At 38.1% G+C, this 14,597-nt stretch overlaps 1 protein-coding gene across 3 annotated transcripts in view; it reads left to right on the top strand.

Annotated features, from left to right (window-relative positions):
- Window positions 1–14,597, top strand: part of KIAA0586 (KIAA0586 ortholog) — a 69,846-nt gene that overhangs the window by 9,575 nt on the left and 45,674 nt on the right. For all 3 annotated transcript variants that reach the window (XM_050975634.1, XM_050975633.1, XM_050975635.1), the window contains exons 11-19: window positions 1,050–1,091; window positions 2,473–2,699; window positions 3,576–3,648; window positions 4,041–4,298; window positions 4,475–4,649; window positions 10,246–10,434; window positions 11,322–11,509; window positions 12,644–12,748; window positions 13,882–13,962. In XM_050975634.1, the coding sequence (XP_050831591.1) occupies window positions 1,050–1,091; window positions 2,473–2,699; window positions 3,576–3,648; window positions 4,041–4,298; window positions 4,475–4,649; window positions 10,246–10,434; window positions 11,322–11,509; window positions 12,644–12,748; window positions 13,882–13,962 (1,338 nt within the window). The remainder of the gene's footprint in view (window positions 1–1,049; window positions 1,092–2,472; window positions 2,700–3,575; window positions 3,649–4,040; window positions 4,299–4,474; window positions 4,650–10,245; window positions 10,435–11,321; window positions 11,510–12,643; window positions 12,749–13,881; window positions 13,963–14,597) is intronic.

The raw sequence follows: 14,597 nt of genomic DNA, 5'->3' as shown, positions 1-14,597 counted from the left end.
TTGTTTGCTTTAAGGTTTTGGATATTTTCAGTGCCTGTTCTCTGCAGAGCTACAGAGCTGATGTAATTTCCCATTTGGGAAAGAACAGTGTTCCATTTATCTCCAGACAGCTTTAGGGCTAATTTAAGCATTTCCTTTCTCATTTTACCACTTTTTTTTTTTAAATTGGGTGCTTTTTCCAATTGCCTGGCAAGAATCCTTGTGCTGTTTCTTGTGATAGTGATTTTGTACCTTTGGGGGTGCAAGATCTGCTTCTGTGCTGGCAACATGGACCTTTCACAACTGAGACTTTTATCTCTTAACCTGGTGCCATTCGTGGCTCCACCTGTCATTTTGTGGTCCTTTCTGTCCCTGTCAATATACACAGTGAGAAAGGAGAAAAAAAGTGAAAATTCACCTCTGTGAATTGGCTTGAAATGTACTAACTTGGATTCTGCTGGTTCATTTCTGTGGTTGGAAATTTCAACTTGCATTTTTTCCTAAAAATATTTTGTATTACCTGTCTGGTTTTTGTTGCTATGTCTGAATAAAATGCAGCTTCATCTGTCATATAGCATAGCTGATGTATTTTTTACAGATTTTGTAACACTTTTTGGATTTTGCATCTAACTATTCTTACTAAGAATGGAAAAAAGTGCCACTGAGGTTGCAAATATTTTCTTACCACTGTTGCTAAAAGCTTAAACAAGTAATATACCTTAGTACAGGCAACAGAACGAGATGGGATAAGGAATGGGAGAAGGACAGAGTTACAAAAATTACATGAAATCTCTCTTATGAAAAAATCAATAGACAGAGATGTGATGACTTAGCAAATGGAGAGTTAGGTCAATTAAACACTAAGCTGCTGACTCCTCATCACTGAGAGGTTTGTAGAGTGATAAAAGGATATATTTTTGGGTAAATGAGAACCCAGCAAAGGTGTGAGTTAGCTGAGGACAGAAGGTGGTGCTCTAACCCAAGGAACTCATTGTGGCCAGAGCAACTGGTTCAATGCCTCCTGTGGATTTTACCTTCAAGTTTCAACAGCTCTTCTTCTGTCTTTTTAGGAAGCAAGTTCATGGAAAACTGACATTACTGATATTATTAAGGTATGAAATTGACATTTTTGTGTCTATTTCTTTTGTGGGTTTTTGGGCTTTCTATGAACTGCTCTAATGCTGAAGCAGTTTTGAGTGTGTTTGCAATGAAACCTCACTGCCTGCCTGTGGCACGCCTCCAGCTGTTTGTTAAAGGGTGGCTCTTGTACAGATCACATTCCTCCTGTCTGGCTCAGTCCTAGGAAATCCCTTGAGGGGATAATGTCAGGCAGGAAGCTGCTGTGTCAGACTGGCACAGTGTGGGCTGCTGCTACCATTTTTTACAGATTTAATAGATCCACTTACCATTTCATGATCTGGGTCTCACTAAGACTACATAATTTTACAATTTATCATGTATCTCTATGATACATGATATCACAGATTTTACAGATTTTACCTGTCTCACAGATTTTACCTGTGTTACTGAGTTAGTATTTGTCAAAAAGTTTCACTTAAAAATGAAAGCCTATATAAAATTGATAAATCATTTGGTATATTGTCTTTTACTCACCAGGCCAAAAACGTGGTCATGGTATCAGGGTGTTGATTCCTGTTTTGTTATGGCATTGTGGCAGAAGATCTGCTTGAACATAAACTTTTGTTTAATTCTGATTTGAAGAAAGAGTAGCCTTAAAGCCAAAACTGTGAGATTTTCTTTTTTCTGTGCATTCAGTTGATGTTTTTACAGTCTGGGCATTTTGATTTTGGTTTGAGTTTTTTTTTTTTAATGTACATTTATCACTTTGAAATTTTTTTACTGTTTGATGAAGTTTTCATGGGCCCCTGGGTTTTTCCTCAGGACTGTGAGAATGAATGTGAGAAGTTGTTTCCTGTGTTTGTGTCCCTTGCTTTTGTACTTAGCAGCTAATTTATGCTCGATTTTTATCTCTGTTAAAGGGCTTCTGCAAAGTGAGAGGTTTCATTGTTCCTTCTGAAAAGGGAAAATGAGTGAAAGAGGATCAAGGGGCTGCTGAGGGATTTATCTTGTTAAAACTTACAAGTTTTGCTCGGTGTTTCTTGGGGGTAGATTGATGCCAAACAAGTGCATTATTTAGAGGACTTGGGCTTTTATTAGGCCCTTAATTATATTTAATTAGTGTTACGTGGAGAGATTTGCTTGTGATACTTCATGTATTTAATTGCCATCTTTTCACATGCTTATTAGCCTCATTAGCATTGCCTCTCATACTTCCCATAAATTTCTATTTAAGATCTTTTCGATGTCTTTGACTTCTCTAAATATATTTGCAACATAATGAACATTCTTGATTAATTGAAGTTGCTGGTAGTGCACATGGGCAGGATTTGATATGATGCCACTGATGTGATAACAGATTAATAGGAAATTACAATCTCTGATTAAAAGCTAGAGGTTCTGTTTCAATTTTAGGCAAAAACTTCTCCTGTTTCACCTGATCCTCCTGAACATCATCTAGTCAGCAAACCATCCATCCTTCAAAATGTCCAAGTGCCAAAGTCTATCCTGACAGATGCTGAAAGGATTTTGAGAGGAGTGCAGAACAATAAAAAAGTCCTTGAGGAGAATCTGGAAGCTGTTACTCATGCAAAAGATGGAGAGGCCATGTATGCTTTCAGTAACTCCTTGACTACAAACAGGTCAGACCCTGCAATTCAGTGCTTTGTGAGATTGATGTTTCCAAATCTGGGCATTTGAGAACTTGTGTCCTTCCCTGGAAAAAGGATTTATTGACTCTTGCTAGCAATAATTGTCTGATTCTTGAAATTCAGATGTTTTTCAACCCTCGTGATGTGAACTGATTTTTGTCAGGTGCCTAAATCTGATTTCTGAGGCTTTATCAGCTGGACAGAGTGCTCTGCTGCCAGGGCATTTAACTGTTTCCATACCAACCTGCATGAAAAAGAAAATTGAAGCCTAATTTAATTATTCAGAGCGGATGAGGCTTCATAAACCTGTAAATTTACAGAATTTAATCACCTCACAGCAGATCTTTGGCTTTTGAAGTTTTGCTTTGTTAGTTGTGTTAAATACTCCTGCTTGAATCATAACGGAAATTTTCTATAAAAATACAATCTAAACTTGTATTTTCCTGAGGAAGGTAGTTATTCTTTATGTATAAGGGGTTTTTTTTTGAGGCATGTTACCTGCCCTCATTACCTTTTAGAGGAGGTAGTAATTTGTCACCTGCTTTTTTGTTAAATTGGAATATTTTTGTTTCCTTGTTTTTTCAGTTGTGATCAAAGTAGAAAGTGACACATGGCTGCCTCTTATTCCTAAAATATTTGTAATAATGTCAGTATTTACCAGCAGAGAGTGGGGTTTGCAGGTGGCACCATGCAAGAAGAGATTTGGGGCTGGGACTGGTGCCTTTTGGGGAATGTAGAGGTGCAGAATCTCATTGTCTGTGTTCTCAACTTCTGTTTTTAGAGCATTTAAAGGTCACTACTTTCCCAGGGACAAATCTGTGCAATTTGAGAAGCACTGACCTAAGATGTTTCTTTCTTTTGTTTCAGAGATGTCCTGGAAGAGATTCGTATTCGAAGGACTGTGGATGAGTGGATCAAGGCAATCAGTGAGGAAATCCAGGTAGGGCTGGGAAAATGAGTTCAGATTTTTGTGAGTTCAGATTTTTGTGGTTTTCCACCTTGCCTTGTTCTTTCATGTCCACAGTAAAGTGATTTACTCACCTCTTGAAAACATCAGAAAGCTGCCTATCATTGCTGGCATGCAGTAAGTTATAGTAAAATATAAATATAACAAATAAATAGAAAAGAAATAATAATAATAAGGAATAAATAAATAATAAATAAAATATTTACCTCTGTTTTAAAACTGTGGTTGTGTAATGAAAATCCCTGGTCTCACTTGCTGGCTAACAAGAACAGGCTCTTTCTCAGAGCTTCAGAGTTATCCACACACTCTGCTGATAGCCTTGAAGACAAAAATCTTCATTTATTACATTTATGTTTTCTATTTAGGCTGAAATAGCAAAAAGTGATTCAGAACAAGGGAAATGTGATCAAAAAGCCCCATGGAACAAGAAAGCCCAAAACCTCAGGGCTGTGAAGACCAAGAAAGAAACTAAAGAGAAAACTGAAACCATCCAGGGAGGCTTGACAAAAAAGCTTTCACCTCCAGCTCAGCCAGTGCAGAAGCAGGTGGAAGATAACACAAAGAAACAGAAGTTTAGAACTTACTTTTCTGAAGATGTGCAAATCAAAGAAAAAAAGGCAGATGTGAGTTGCCAAGTAGTTGGTTTTTTTTCTGGAAAAAAACTGTTCAGCACTGACATGAAAAATAATGATGTGTGCAGGCATACTAATTTAAATGAAAGTGATAGCTCTGTCCTGCTCCAATTTACATAAATGAAGAATTGTAAACTGCTTTTTATTTCCTTTTTGGTGTCCATCAGGGAGATGTAGGTGGAACTGCACTGCTGCAAAATGAAGATTATCTGGCTCATGTTTATGGGAAGCCCATTTACCATGGCCGCCGGAGCACGCTTAAAAAAGGGCCCTACCTGAGATTCAACTCTCCCTCTCCCAAATCTAAACTTCCCAGACCCAAGCTGATAGAGACTGTTAGAGGTAAGTGATTCTTGGATGGGAACAAGGTGTTCCTTCCCTGTTTTTTACCAGGAAATCCTTGTGGAAATGAATCTGTTCATTTTAGTTCATCTGCTCCTCGATATAAAGCTTAGGCACCTGCAGTGGCTTTTCAGAGAGGTGGTCACTGTTCAGGTTGGTCAGGGCTTAAGAGGCATTTGGAAAATGCCTTGAATTTAACTTTTGGTCAGCCCTGAAGTGGTCAGGCAGTTGGACTAGATGGTGTTGTATGTCCTGTCCATTTGAAATAGTTTATTTCTGTTTAAGATCCTCTTTTCAAAATTAAAAAATATCAGAAGTTTTTCAACTTTGCTTAATGTGTTTTTCACTTATTTTAGATTATATAATAAATGCTTATTTCTAAATATGATAAATTTATTAGTATGTATTTATTGTTGTCTAAGATTTTATGAGCTGAATAGTAAAATCAATCACAAGTGAGTGTGTTAAAAATGAATTTAATTTTTGTTACAGGTCACTGGGAGATGTATTTTTTTGTGTCAGGTTTATCCAGTGATTTTTCATTTAAATATATAATTCATTCAGAGTTCAGAAATGTACTGAGACTTGAAAACTGAAGAAAGTCTGATATTTAATTTCCTGTTTCTAATGCATCAGTTGAAATATGACAAATTAAATATATGAGTGTGAAGATGAAAATAGTCAAATATGTAATCAGAATCATTGGTTAAGTTCACTAAGTTCAAGTTACTCCTTTTTCTTCATCCAGTTAGGACTTCCACTCTGCTTATAACTCTTTTCTGTGATAGCTTGTTAAGGTTATTTAATTGACAAAGGTTTTTAGCTGATTAATAATTAATTCTATTCATTAGTTTTGTTGGCAAAGTGTTGGGGTAAGAGGGTCCTAATTTTCTAACCTATTAAAAATGTGTAAGAATAATTACAAAGGGAGACTGTATGATATCTGACACAGGTCAGTGTAGAAAGACTTCATCTAGAGTTAGTAATGTTTTAATCTGATCTGTTTTATTTCTTAGTTACCTTTATAAAACTTACCTGATTCTTAATGCAAAAACTGAGAATCATCTTTAACTGGTATTAAAAAAAGCCCAGTGTGGAACACTTTACTGGGGAGAAATGACATGAAAAAGAATAATGATGAAGGGAAAGTGTGGAGATGAGAGAGGGGATTAAGAGGGGGAGGGGGTTAAGGTGGTGGTGGGCACAATGGAGTTAATAGGATGTGCATCCATGGAAAAATATTAACTGGCTCCCTCCATGCTTCTTGCACTTAGGCTGTTGCTACCCATGCAGAGAAAATATACTTGATGTAGTCTTAAATGCCATGTTTAAAAATGCTGCCTGGGTTTTTATTACAGCTGTCAAAACATTACATTCTGTGTGAAATATGAGAGATTAACATCAGAAGGCAGCCAGTGACTTGATGAAGTCATGTTTTTAGGCCATTGCAATGGATGGTGTAAAACATATCTGTGTTTCTGAAGACAGACAGTGCTGGAGTTTGAGGCTGGAGATTTTTTTACTACTATTATATTATTATTATAATTTTTATTATTATTTTCTATTGTGCTTATTTATTTCAATATTATTGAGTAACCTGATCTAATGGAAGGTGTCCTTGCCCATGGAAGGGGTTTGGAACTGGTTGATCCTGAAGGTTCCTTCCAACCCAAACCCTTCTGTGACTCTGTGGTTATGATGTTCATCCACAGTGGCAAGTCCTCAAATTGTACAAGAATCTCTTGTTTGGCCTGACCTGGTCTTTATGGCACTTTCCTTACCTGATCTCTGGAGCCCAGTTGTGATCTGTGAAGAGAAAAGTGTTATTGGTAGAAAATATTCACAATTCTCAGCACCCTCCTGGAAAATGTGGGTTATAGTCCTGGCAAAAACCTAGAAAACTTTTCAAAGCTCACCATTTTTTAAAAGATCACATGGAAACTGCCAGCCTTGTGACTTAGGTATTTTGTTTGCCCTCTCTTGGATGTCTTTTCTTTGGTGAAAAATAGTGTATCCTCTGCTATACTCACTTGAAGCATGATACAACATTGTTTTTGACTATTGGCTCTGCTGTACACCCATAATTTAATTTATTCTGTATAGATCTTTTTGGGTGAAATGTGTGCTAGTAAGCACTTAGGTTAGTAATAACAGTGACACAGTGACCACTAAGATTTGGATTGAGAACAGGCACTTCTTTAAAAATATTTTATCAGCAGTTCTGCTTTTGCTGAGTCCTAAATGAATTTTCTCCTCTATTTATTGGGCTCTTGTCCTTTACAGAAGGTCATAACCTTTCCAGGAAGGCAAATTTCATCATTCCAGAAACAATATCTTGTGAAGTGGCAGAAAGAGTGTCCCCCTCCCCAATCTAATTATAACAAATAGGTCATTTGGTCATTTGAAACCACCAGTTGAAATTCAGTGGTGTCAGAGAAATGAAAGGTTCTGTGCAGTTGGAATGAGCTGCTCCTGTGCTTCAGCTTTTTTCTGTTGGGTGCAAATAGAAATGAAAGGGAAAACTGGATCAATGCTGCCTTCAATCTTGCAGAACTCCTGTATGTGACAAACAGCTTCAAAGCTCTTTGCTGGAAAACACAGAGTGAACTCTGGATAGCCTTTTCCCAGAGTGCTTCCCTTCCAAGCCATGAAGTCATGCTGCAGAGAAAAACGTGTTTGCAACAGTAAAGCCACCATAAAATTTGTTTCTCTATTTAACATCAGGCTGGAGTTATGGGAAGTTATGGTTTTGTCTCTGTCCTGACTGTAAATAAAATAAGACACCTCCTTGTGTTCTTATCTGAGGGATAAATGGAATTTTTTGCACATTGTGTAAAGGAGCACCACTCCAATAAGTGTGTCCTATTCCAAACTTTCTGATTTTAACTGAGACTGAGGTTTGTTTGATACTGGCATTATTTATCTTTGCCTCTTGGTAAGACTGTTGGTCAAACTGCTTCATTTTTGTCCTTTCCTGACATAACAATAAAATGGAAAAAAAATCCCTGGTGTTTCACATGGGTCTCACAAAGACAAAACGCTTCAATCATTTTGGGGACTGCTGTTCTGGAAGAAGCTGTTATGGCAAAGCAAAGTATAAATAATAAAATCAGGACCAGTTCTGTGCTCCTCTATAGGAGGAGTGTAAATAAAATGCACTAAGGTTGAATGAGCACTTTAAAGCACCAGGTTCTTAAAAAAAACAAAGAAAGAAGGAAATAAACAAATCTCTTTCACGTTAGGCTTGGGGAGTTCTTCCCTTCACAGATGTGCACCCACAGATTCCCTTCCTGGCCTTGATGTACCAGGTGACAAAGGCTTCAAAAGATTGGAAATCTTTGGCCTTGGGTTTGATTGGCTGAAAAATCCAGACTCATTAAATGACTCTATTTTGTTAGAGCAGTCCACTGAGCTTGTTTTAAATTAGTGTTAGAATAAGGATGTTTATTTAAGTCTGAAATGGCCATCTGGAGAGTCTCTTTTCAGTCATTTTATAACTCTCAACCATTTTCTTTGCAAATAAACGATGGTGACTAATGCTTAGTTTCTTATGGGAAGTTAGGAAAAAAATTCAACTAGCACTTTTATGATTAAGAGATCATTTCTAAAAAAAGCTGGAATTATTTTCTTGCATAATATGAACTGATAAATACATGTAAAACACTGTTTTTTTAAAGCTAACTTTAATTAAATGTCTAGTTTCTGCCCAGTGCAAATAAACTTTGCAGGGAAAAATGAAAAGTTGCAAGCAATTAAAATGAGGTGCTGTGTGTATACACTACTTAATCATTCTCACTGAGAAAACCTTGTTTTTACAAGTTGGCAGCATTACAGATACACTGCCAATTTCTGCTTTTACTCAAAAGTTCAAGGCCAAGGGGGACTGTTAGATCATGTAGTATGACCTCTTCTAAATCACAAGCCTCTGAACTGTATCTATTTATGTTACAGAGTCCAGGCATTTGTCTGACTGCAGAACAGTTTTTTTGGCTAACCTGGGCTTTGCAGAAGTGCACAAACTCATTATTTAAAAACAGAAGAAATTCTGCTTCTTCCCATAGCAAAATACCTTGTGCTTCAAAAGCAAATAGGCCACTTCAGATTTATTATCTGATTTGTAGTGAGGTTTTGGCTTCAGTTTACAGCTACTTCACTTTCCAGGTGACTTTTCCTTAAAAAATGAAGAGTGCCTATTAATGTCTAATGTGTTTTAATATTTGCAGAGATACAGAATTAGTGCTGAATGCAGTGTTCTCATCTGTGGAAGCCTTCTCCTGCTCCATCTCAGACATTCTGCTGAGACATCTGGGGGTTCCATCCATCCTGTTGACCAGAGCATTGTGTTGTGGTTTCTCATTCCATTGCTTACCCAACATGACCACAAACCCTTTTCTAGAGATGCTTCTCTCTGACCTGTGTTTCCTCACTGAGGAGTTATGACTTCTTCTTGTTTCAAGGCTTATAACCCATAATTTGTCTGTACAAAAATACCACTTTATAAGTGAACTGCCTTATCTGCTTGTCTGCATCTAACAAAAGTCACATTATCAATCTTTATTATCCCTATATTTTATAACTGACTTTCATTCTTCAATTAATTAGGAAGCTCTTAAATGTGAACAGAGTTAAAAGTGCTTGTTGCCACGTGTTAGCTGGCTGCAGGTACAGTGAGGTGATTATTAGAAACAACAGAGGAGTAAAATGACATTTTTTTGGCTGTAATAAAGGCATGGAGTTGGTTATCAGCATGTTTCTTTCCAAATTCATTATCCTAACACCTACAAAATAACAGTAGAAGCACTTCTGCCTGATTGACAATTGTTGACACCTTTTGGGGGGGAATTTTCAGGCAGTTTTATCCATTTATATTAAAGTTAATAATTTCCCTAATAATATCCATTGTTTGCTGTAAGTTGAGTAAGACCTTGCATGACTGTATGGTGAGAAATGCACATTGCAATAAATGCTCTCCTCTGCTCTTTGCTTAAGACATTTTTACACATAAATTACTTCTGGCTGGCTATTTACAGCACACTTGAAAAGCTGGGCCAAAAAAGAAGCATTTCCTTGATGACAGAAGTCAAAACTTTTGGGTATTAGCTGTGGCTGGATTTTGCAGTAGCACTGGGTTGTTAAAGCAGGAATTTACAGATTATACCTGTTCCTCTGAGTACCTGTCAGTTTTGTGGCTGCATTTCAAACCTAAATTCTGGATTTCTTTTTAGCTGCTAAATCACACATTCAGTTCCAAATTTCAAACTTAAATCACGGATTTCTTCTTAGCTGCTAAATCACACATTTCATTCCAACTTACTGCTGTTCTTTGGTCCTTTTTGTGTTTCTGTGCCCTTATCTGCTGGATTCAGCTTTAAAAAAATGCAATTTTAACTCCTTCATTGCTGCCGAAACCAAGACATCTATCTTATCATCTACCTATAGCACTTTCAGGTTCTGCCCTTTGGGACTCCCTCCCTCATTCCCTCCATCCCACAGCAAAAATGTGCAGTGGATTCAGTAGGAAGGCTTGGCTCAGCAGTGTTGTCACTGGGTTTGTGCATGCTTTGTGACCTTTACAGTTTGTGTGCTCTTGTTTCAGGGACAAAGGTGAAGTCAGCAAGGACCCAGACCTCCTTTCACACACAGAAGGTCATCAGCAGCCCTAAGAAGAAGGATCCTGTGTATGCCCCTGCCCAGCAGAGCCAGTACCTCTTCAGCCCCAGCCAGGATGTCCCTGCTGCCTCTGGTCCTCTGGAAGGTCACCTCATCCCCATGGCCATTCCCCTAGGTAGGAGCAAATAACCTGGAGCAGATTCTGGAAATAGAACTATTTCATGGAAATAGAACTTTTTTCTTCTGTAAGTCAGTGCTTTGGGACTTGGGATTAGATGATCTCTCAGTTGTCTTCCAACCCAGATCATTCCATGAGATTTGTACCTGCCCTTCTTATAGGAAATCTGAGGGATCAGTTGAAAATGTTCTGGTTTTCCTCATCCTTAGTGCTGGATGCCTGGTGACACCTTGACAGAGCAATTACTTGTTTAGCTGTACCTGCTTTGATTCATTTTGGTTTTAGGCTTCATGTTCTTGCTTTCAGTTTGGTATCCAAAGCAGGAACTGAATCACTTACCCTTGGATTCAACTTTTGCAATGACTTCAGCCCAACAATTTCAGCAGGACTGTGCCAAGCACAGTTAATTCCTTCTCATGACTCCTGGATTTTTAGACTTTCAATGGAACCTTTATACAGGGCTTGTTTTGAGAAGGGTTAGTATTATACAGGCATTGAAATAAGGAAATTATTTTTTTAAAAGGCTGTTTCAGACAAAAATTTGTGGGTTGTAACACCAAGTGTAATAGTACTTTGGGGGTGATGGTTTGTATTTTTTGAATGGCAAACACAATTCTTGTTTTGAGCAGTAGATGTCACCAGAGTCAAGAAAAGTGAACAGTTTTAAAAACAGGTAGTGTTGAGTTGATAGTTTCTGCTGGGAAAGCTTAAAATTAGCTGGTGAATTACTGTAGTTTAGTTAATGTTAATAGGGGGCTTTTTAATTGCTCTGTAATTGCACACAGAATCTAGAAACACACAGAATATAATTTTAATTTATTTATTAAATTACTGCCTTTGGAGATGGATAGATGAAGTTTTAATTGTTTTTCAACTGTCTTTAGGTCAAACCCAAAGCAGCAACACATCAGTGCAGCCTGCTGGAGTAATCATAGATAAACCACACCCTGTGACAGTTACAACCTCCCTTCCTCCAGTGCCACCAAAGCCTCCAGTGGAGGTAAAAAAGCCAAATGTAGCTGTGATAGAGATGAAATCAGAGAAAAAGGAGCCACCTCAGCTCTCTGTGCAGGTACATGTCAAGAGTGATGATGATTTGTTTGTTTACTTTAATGAGTGCTATCTAGAGGCAGCCTGATCCATCAGTAACACTTGGACATCAGTAGATGGTTTTCAGTAAGAATTAGAAAAATATGGAATGGAGGGACCAAGTGGTTCTCATGCTATAGTAATATATTTATTCATATTTTAACAATTATCTTTATTATTTGGCCAAAATAGAAAACTGTTTCTTTCCTAAGTCACCTATGCAGGGTATTTGTAAAATCTGTGTCACATTTTATTCTTTTAATGAGATTTTTGAGCCAGAACAAACTTGGAAAAAAAAGAAGTATAAATATAAATGTCAGTTTTCTTGGATGATTGCTTTGGCCTTTAAGATTTCTGTTTCAAGCATGATTGTCAACCCAAGGGTTTCACTCCTGATTAATCAACCCTTGCAGTCCTTACCTCGTGGGTTGGGCTTTGTTTTCATTTTTTACATGAGTCTGTTGTCAAGGAAGTGAATGTTTCTTACATGTTCATTGTTTTGGATTCCAATTGTTGAGACTGCACCCACTCCCCCACACACCTTTCAGGCACAAATGATTCATGGAACTCAGAGTTAAACACAGGTAGGGTGTTCTGTGCTGTGTTCTGTTCTTGCCTTGCTGTGTCACTTCATCCCACCCACCTGCATTTTGCTGTTATTTCACCCAGTTCTTAAATATTTAAGGTGATTTTTCCTTTCCCAAAGGAATTGAGCACTGAAATCTTTGTTCTTAACAGAAATACAACACATTTTAATGCTGTAATGGTCATGCCTTGATTACAAACTATATTGTAATCTTCTAAACTACTTGTAGGTCCAGCACACCTCTGCTCTGACTATTATGGGTAATTATTACAGATACAATCCCCTTCTGTTCCATGCAGGACAAAGTGTCAGGGAATTAGAGAACAGGAGAAATCAGGTACTACAAGAGAAGAGGTGGCTATTTTTGGTGTTAGTTTGTGCCTAAATTACAGTAATTTGATTTTCAGAACCAAGTTGTTATCAGATACAGGCATGAGAAAAGGAGAGCACTGAAAAATGTAAAAAGTTCAATGCTAATAGCCAAGCTAATATAAAGATTTTTCTATTGATGCTTTTGTTTTTCTGTTCTAGGTGTTGCCAAATGTTGATATTGACAGTGTTTCAAGTACCAGGGCTGTAAGTCCTGTTCCTCCAAGCTCTGAGCCCCTGCTCCCTCCTGTCAATGCTGTAATACAGGTACTGATTGTCTGGGAATTCAAACTTACTCAAAAGGAAAATATGTTAAATTGCTGCAAAGTTCTCATTGTCTTTCTATAGTTAGAGAATTGAGACAGTTCTAGGAAAAATGGAGTAATTACTCTAAAGAATTTATAGTGCAAGGTATTTGTTTAAGAAAATGAAAAATTGTAGAAAGACACTCTTCTGCCAAGATTAAATGATCACCATGGTAAAACTCTAAGAAAAACAGTTCTTGTGTCCTGTAAAGAATTATAATCCCTGTTGGCCCATGCCTGCCTTGTTTTCACTGGCTTCAGTGCTCTGAGGATGTTCCTCATCCCTCCCTCTGCTGCTTGGCTCTTGTGGAGTGTTCAGTGGTGTGGCACTGAGCCCAGGAGCCTGTGGTGTTGCAGTGACCACTCTATTCTCTTTCCCTTCCAACTTTTCAGAAGTGTTTTTAATCTTGATCTGAGCAGCAAGGAAGGTTTTTGTGTAGCCCTAGGGGTAACTGCTGTGTGCTGAGTGATAAGGGCAGAGTGTGTGAAGGCTTGGTGAGGCAGTGATTATTTTTGTGTGGTTATTGTACATTCCATTTTCCTTACTTCAGGAGTTAAGTCCTCCAGAGTCCTGTGATCCAGGTATTCACTGAATCAGACAGAGATTGTGGACAAAAATAGTGATTTGTATTTAAAATTCTATTACTCCATCCCAGCAAGTTGATGAGAGAGATGGAGCTCCTCTCCTATGAGGAAAGGCTGAGAGAATTGGGATTGTTCAGCCTGGAGAGGAAAAGGCTTTGGGGTGGCCTCATCAGCCTTCCAGTACCTGAAAGGACCCTACAAGAAAGAGAGAGACTATTTACAGGGCTGAGGGCAAGGGGGAATGGTTTCAAACTGACAGAGAGTGGGTTTGGGTGGGATATTGGGAAGAAATCTTTGATGGTGAGGGTGCTGAGGCCCTGGCATGGGATGCCCAGAGAAGCTGTGGCTGCCCCATCCCTGGAAGTGTTCCAGGCTGGGTTGGACAGGGCTTGGAACACCCTGGGATAGTGGAAGGTGTGATTTAATTGATTCTTGTCATGAAGGTTTTCTGCTAATGCCTATTACCACCCCAAGATGAAATACCTAACAACTGCAATCTGTCTTTGTAAGACTCCAGAAGAAATACACAGTGAAGAGGAAGACACAAAGCTTCCAGGAGCTAACTTCATTGATGTTACTGATGTCACACAGGTAATCCCATTGCAAAGGTGTCTTTTCCCTTTAATGATTTTTATATTTGTTTTATATTATTCTGTCAAAACTGGAGACACAATGTAAAGAAACTATTTTGCTTTCCTAGCAGCTTTAAAAGTACACTTTGTGAGCAAAACTGAACTGTTTACAGTGTTATAGAGGATATTAGAAATTACTGTGTGTTGGTGAGTACAGGAGCTTTTGAAAAATTAGCTTTTATTTGGATATGTTAGAATCCACCAGAAATACAAGTTTTCTCTAAAATAATCAGTGATTATAGGACTTAGAGGTTACAGTTTAAAACTCTACATGTAATGAATGTAGTGACAGGCTGAGATAATTGGAGTGCTTCATCCTGGAGAAGAGAAGGTTCTGGGGAGACCTTGGAGCACCTAAAGGGGCTCCAGGAGAGCTGGAGAGGGACTTTGGACAAGGGCCTGGAGTGACAGGACAAGGGGGAATGGCTTCAGCCTCATAGAGGGCAGGGTTAGAATTAGATCTTAAGAAGAAATTCTTGACAGTGTTGTTGTTTCTGGTTTATGGTAACACAGGTTTATTTGAGATCCTCTTTCACAGTTTAATTTTTTCAGGTAGCAAATCCTTTCTTTGTGTCGCTGACCTCTTGTCTGGGG

This window comes from Serinus canaria, chromosome 5 (genome assembly GCF_022539315.1).
Source record: "Serinus canaria isolate serCan28SL12 chromosome 5, serCan2020, whole genome shotgun sequence".
Lineage (NCBI taxonomy): Eukaryota > Metazoa > Chordata > Aves > Passeriformes > Fringillidae > Serinus > Serinus canaria.
Note: the sequence above shows the minus strand (reverse complement) of the source record. Positions and strands in the feature narration are given on the sequence as shown.